General features: G+C 44.9%; 1 protein-coding gene across 1 annotated transcript; it reads left to right on the top strand.

The window, feature by feature from the left end:
• Window positions 1-1,099: 1,099 nt before the first annotated feature.
• Window positions 1,100-4,543, top strand: LOC127390199 (leukocyte cell-derived chemotaxin-2-like). Its single transcript, XM_051631489.1, has 4 exons — window positions 1,100-1,196; window positions 2,956-3,052; window positions 3,194-3,339; window positions 3,851-4,543. The coding sequence occupies exons 1-4, from the start codon at window positions 1,145-1,147 to the stop codon at window positions 4,015-4,017; spliced, it is 462 nt and encodes a 153-aa protein (XP_051487449.1). The 5' UTR covers window positions 1,100-1,144; the 3' UTR covers window positions 4,018-4,543.
• The last annotated feature ends 1,441 nt before the right edge of the window (window positions 4,544-5,984 follow it).

Below are 5,984 nucleotides of genomic sequence, written 5' to 3'. Positions count from 1 at the left end.
CATCCTGATGGGATCACCCTCCTTTCCATTAAATACAGCTTTTGCTTTGCAGCATCCATCAACAGCTGATGTCTCCATCATTGACAGACAGAGCTGGGTTTGAAGGCCATGCAGTAGAACTGCTCTTGGCTCAGCTTGGGGATGTCTTGAGCCATCTGGTGCCACAAAAGAGACAGGGAGGGCACAGCATCCCAGCTGGGAGCCCTGACCCAAAGCTGTGTCTAACCTGGGCTCTTGGGTTTTATTGCACAGGGAAACAAAAAAATCAGTGACCCCCAGTGGTGCAGACTGGGTGGCTGAAGAGCCAAGAAGACAAACATCTCCAGCTCCTGGCCGTAAACAAGGGCATCGTGTTCCCTCCCTTCCCAGAAACAACTCCCAAGGTGGCCTTGCTCATGCTCCACTGTTCTCATCTTCAATTTCCCGTACTTTTGCTCAGCCACAATATTCTAGGGTTTAGAACATTTTCCATTTAGGCACAGTGAAGGCTGTAAACACCTCTCTGTTAGGGCTGAAGGTTCAGCAGCAGCAGCGTGGCTATACCTGGGATGCATCAACGAAACTGGATAAATAAACATGGAGTGCAAGGTTCTCATTTCACAGGTCACCTAATAGGTTTTTCCAGCATGAGGGTGATGGGTGAGATGTGTGGCACAGGGCTGTGTCCACCTGCCTGAACTTCTCCCCACAAAGTGGTGGGAGGGCAAGGTATCCATATGCCCAGATATTTTTTTTACATTCATTTGAACTCTTTTTCCCCTTTGTCCACCCAAGTTATTTTGCTAAACTTCAGGATTGTGCAACAAGCAGGAATGAAGATAAATAGTTACAAATTGTCCTTGAAATTTGGGTTCAATATTTATAATTTCCAGTAAAGAAAAAAAATAAAAAGCAAACAAACCCACGTAGCTGTTATTGCTAAAGAAGTTGGAGTCTCTACCCCCCACCAAGTAGCCAGGCTGGTGGTACACCTCAATGCTGCCCTCAGCTCCTGCCATTGGCCTGAGTCTGCCAGCAAAAGAGCTGAAGCCACATGAATTTTCTGATTGGCTGGAAAAAGTTGGATACAGCCTCTCTTGGGATGTATAAATAGAAAGCAAAATATTTTTGACCGTGCACTTTGAAAGCAGAGCTCTCAAGACACATGAAAATGCACCGAGTCACAGCCATCATCCTGGCCATTGCCATCTCCAGTGGTGAGTTACCTGAGTTTTGGCAAACACTTCTCATCATAATCTACCTGCTTTCTCCTTTTTTTTCCTCCTCTTTTTTTCTTTTTTTAATTTCTCTTTTATATGGAGTATCTCTGTGAGGATTTATCAACTCACTTGTTCTCTGCCATATTTTGCTTTTCAAAATAACCCCTCTGGCAGTGCATAGAAACCTCAGCAGTAAAATATCCTTTACATATAATAAAGAGATGTGGCAAAATTTTGTTGGAGTAATAATCATAGAATCATGGTTTGGGCTGGAAGGGACCTTAAAGATCATCTAGTTCCAACCCCCCTGCATGGGCAGGGACACCTCCCACTAGACCAGGTTGCTCAAAGTGCTGTCCAGCATGGTCTTGAACATTTCCAGGTTAAATTAAAAGCATCTGATTTGGATTATTCATGTTTTCAGAACCTAAAATCTATTAACATTTATATTTATTTATTTATTTATTTTTCTGCAAGTCCACAGAACTGTAGTTAAAAGCACTGGGAAGCTGTTAAAATGTTTTCTTAAACCACTTGATAAGCTTTACATGAAGGAAGTCAGTAGCAGCTACATTACTGAACTACTAACCTGAACTCTCAACTTTTCATGTTTAATGTTGATTGAATAAAAAAGACTCAGTGAGGCACATCAACAGCTAACAGCATGCATGTTTGCTTAAAAGCCTTTTACCTAAATATCAGCTCTCTGAGCACCAGCTGTTCCCAGAGACTTTTCTGTGTTTATTGTCATCACCTTTGATTTCACAAAGAATACACAACTCATTAAAATAAATGAAGACTATCTAGAACAAAGGGCTGCTTTGCTTGAGGAAGCATCAGAGATTTCCTGCACCCTTTTAGCACCAGACCTTCAGCACCAGCAAATCGTTTCCCCTGTTTTTGTGTATTCCCAGATCCCAACAGGGCTGGTCCCTGCCAAGATGCTCACACACACAAATAAACCTCAACTCATTCCTCTTGCTCATCCCTTTCTTGCTGGAGCATCCCATGGGAAACCCTGCTAGTTTTGTTGGGGCTACCAGGGCTATTAGAAGCTCATAAAAGGTACCAAGTCAGGGGATGAATTTCCTCCCTTACTCCCTATAAATGCCTTCCCTTTCTCAGACATCACTGGGGCCATCAGCTCAGCGTGGGTTTGACCAAGGGTGATGACAGCTGGAGTCTTGAATAAAAAATAGGAGGATATGACCCTACTGGCTGCTGCTTTGAAACAATGCAATTAGCAAAAGGGAGATGACAGCTTCTAATTTTGACTAATTTCCCACATTAGGGAATACAAATGGACTTGGTGGGTCTCTCTCAGCCCAGTTTTTTACAGTTACAGTTCAGTATCCCAAGATTCTGAATGGCCCAGGTCACCTTCAGGGCAGAGACATCCCTTAGCTCCAAACTCATGTGAGTGCAGCCCACCTGCCCGGGGCAGTGGGAGAGCAATAGGTCACTTCACAGTGTCCTTTCCAGAGGGGGGGACATTGTGCATTTTTGCTTTGAAGTCACTGTTCTAAGTACCCTAGAACATCCTTGGGAAAAGCATAAAACAAAAAAATGCTGTTCCATCACAAACCTAAAATTAACTTGCATCAGGAGACAAACAACTTTCTAGTTCCCTGGAGCCTGTTCCACGGTTACAGCCAAGTCCAAGAGACCTTGCAACTGATTAAACAACATGGGCTGGGAAATCCCCTTTCTAGCTCATGGGTTTCATCTTCTGTTTTTCTCTTTTCTTCTTTTCCAGCTGCTGCAGCACAATGGGGGAAAATCTGCTCAAGCCAATCTGCCAACAAACTCAGAGGCTGCGACTCGTGGGGCTGCGGTGGATACAACAGCCCCAGGTCCTGGGATGGGGGGTGGGAGGTGGCGGAGCTTGAAACTTCCCTGAAATCAAAATAAGCATGAAAAGTTGGGTGAGAGGAGGGTTTCTAGCTGGCAAGGTGCTCTGGCATGGGCTAACCCACCTTGCTTTTCTTCTTCAGAGGTGCGAGGAAGCACAAGGGAGTGGACCTGGTGTGCAAGGATGGCTCAGACGTGTTGGCACCCTTCACGGGGAAGATCGACAAGCAAGCCAAGCCCTACGGGAACGGCAATGGTATCGACAACGGGCTCCAGCTCTCAGGATCAGGTACCCCAGCTGGAACACGTGTCTTGCAAATCTTGACTGCAAAACTCTCCAATTCACTTATAGAGCTTTTAACTGAGCCAAAAATTATGAACCCAACCCAGTCTGCAGTGTGATTGCACGTCCATCCAAGTGAAAACTGTAACTTTGAAATCTGGGTTCTGTTAATGCAGGAAGCTTGACTGGAAGGGTTGCAGCATTTGTCTCTGTTAAAACAGCCAAGGGATGAAGCTGGTCCTTTTGCACATTTTGGATGTTTAAAAGAACAACTTCTGACCTGCTCAGGGAGCTTTACCCTCTTTAATCCCCTTCCCCAGCCCTTAATTTACTTCTTTTCCTCCTCTCTCCTCCTGATGCTATAGGAGCATTGCAGCATTTTCTGCGACTTTTTCCACTGCTGAATCTCTCACCCTTTTATTGTCATTTTTATTTTGCTACTGAACGTTCTGACTTCACCTTTACATCATCTCACAGGAGCAACAGTTTCCCCCTCTTCTCTCTCCCCTGTTAACAGGATTCTGTGTCAAGATATTCTACATCAGACCTGTCAAGTTCAGTGGCCCCATCAAGAAGGGAGAGAAAATCGGCGTCCTGCTGCCCATGCAGAAGGTCTACCGAGGAATTGTATCCCATGTCCATATCCAGAACTGTGACTTATCAGATCCTACTCCCTATGTGTAAACAAGCAGCTGCACCTCAGGGACAAAGCCTTCAGCCCCCACTTGTGTATTCATTACATTGCTTGGGCATTAGTAGTCACTCTAGTAAAGTGGAAGCTGCTGAGCCTCCAACAGTTGTTCCACCTAAAATGTATTCAGGAAGAAAATGCTGGGAGGTATCTCAACACAACCAGAGTCAGAGTAAAATATAACATATGCTTCAAGCTGTTCCTGTATCCTGCACATCACTGCTTGTGGATGAAGGCTAAAGCAGCAGGGGAGGATGGGTGGATGGGAGTGGGTGGATCCTTGTGCTGCTTTCAACTGGGATAGAGTTAATTTTCTTCACAGCAGCTAGAATGGGGCTGTGCTTTGGGGACTGGCTGGGCACTGGTTGGTTGGTGATGAGCAGCTGTTTCCATGTGCATCACTTGTCTTTCTTGGGTTTTATTTCTCTCTCTTCATTCTTTTCCTTTTCATTACAATGTAATCAGTATTATTTTATTTTATTGCATTTTACTTCAATTAATAAACTGTTCTTATCTCAACCCACGAGTTTTCTCATTTTTACCCTTCCAGTTCTCTTCCCCCCATCCCACGGGGTAAGGTCTGAGCCAGTGGCTGCCTGGTGCTCAGTTGTGGCTGAGGTTAAACCTGCTGCAGCTCCCTCCTCTTGGACTTCTCTGCTCTCTTTGCAGCCAAACACAAAGATTTCTTCAATAAGCCAGGAATTTCACTTGTGCTTACATCTGGAAAACCACATGATTAAAGGGCTGCTTCACTACAAATTGTTTTGAAATTCTTTGGTGCTGTCACAGAGTTTGGGCTGGGTTCTGCTTTTTTAATGCAGCTGGGGAGACAAAAAAACACCCAACGTATAAAGCTGAAACCCAGATCTTTCCTGGGCCCATGACCAAAACCATACAGCAATATTAATGAAGTAACTCATTCCTTTCCCCAGACCCTTGCTTCAGGATTGCCTTGTTTGCCAGGTTCCTTTTTGTCCAAGTGAGGCATTTCTTTCCATTAGTAAATCAGCTGAAGACTTTCCTGGGACAACAAGCTCTTGTTAACAGGACAGGGCTTTTCTGGGCAAGACCACAAACACGCTCCTGGGATCCCCAAGAGCTCAGGTGCTACAAACACAAGTCACAATTCTGTGATTCTGTGGTTTTCTAATGCAGCTGCAGCATCAGATAAGCAGGGAAGCTACTTCAGTGGGAGCTGTGGATGTCCTGACAGCAGATTCATTTCTTCTGAGAAACTGCTGAAAGATTTTTGCTACATCTGTGAAAAATGCTTAACCTGCTGTGCCCCATTCACTTTCCCCAGGAAACAGTTTAATTTTGCTCTGAATGATGCATCAGCACATCCATACAAATAGCCCAAAGCTATGGGGACAGACAGCAACCAGACAATGAAGGTGACTCAGATATGATGGAGTTTGCTGTGAAAAAACCCTTTTCCTTACACTGAAAGCAGAAACACTTCAGCAAAAGTCTCCAGAGTTCTCCAGCTTTGACCAATTTTTGAACTTTTTGTCATGAACTTGGTTGCCAGCAGAAAAGAAGCACTCCCACCTGAGCTTCATTTGGTTAAAACCCCAGGTTTTAACCCAGTTGTCACCCTCTTACCCTGGAAAAGGGAAGGTCCCCATCAAAACTCCACATCTCCATGCAAAGCATCACGTCAGACTGAACTGACCCTGCAGGCTGAGCAGGGCTCTGAGCCTCCAGCCAGCACCCTGACTTTGCTCCTCTACAAAGATAATTTCCACCTCTAAATTAATGACAACAGCTCAGTGTTTTTCTGGCCTGTCCCCACAGACTGGTTTCACAAACCCTCTCTAGGGGGTATTTTTTCATCTGGGTTTTTCCAGCAGCACAGGGAGGAGGAGCAGGGATGCAGAATGCTAAAAATTCCCGGTTTAGCTGGATCTTTTTAGCTTCTTCCCAGCAGCAGGGAAGAAAAAGTAAACACCACTTTCTG

Source organism: Apus apus, chromosome 13 (assembly GCF_020740795.1).
Source record: "Apus apus isolate bApuApu2 chromosome 13, bApuApu2.pri.cur, whole genome shotgun sequence".
Lineage (NCBI taxonomy): Eukaryota > Metazoa > Chordata > Aves > Apodiformes > Apodidae > Apus > Apus apus.
This window is presented reverse-complemented; position numbering and strand designations above follow the sequence as displayed.

What these genes read in the sequence shown, in the direction of transcription:
- LOC127390199 (XM_051631489.1), top strand. Translation starts at nt 1,145, where the DNA reads ATGAAAATGCACCGAGTCACAGCCATCATCCTGGCCATTGCCATCTCC. An exon ending in GGCCATTGCCATCTCCAGTG is followed by an intron (nt 1,197 to 2,955) that starts GTGAGTTACCTG and finishes CTTCTTTTCCAG; the next exon opens with CTGCTGCAGCACAATGGGGG. An exon ending in GCTCCAGCTCTCAGGATCAG is followed by an intron (nt 3,340 to 3,850) that starts GTACCCCAGCTG and finishes CCCTGTTAACAG; the next exon opens with GATTCTGTGTCAAGATATTC.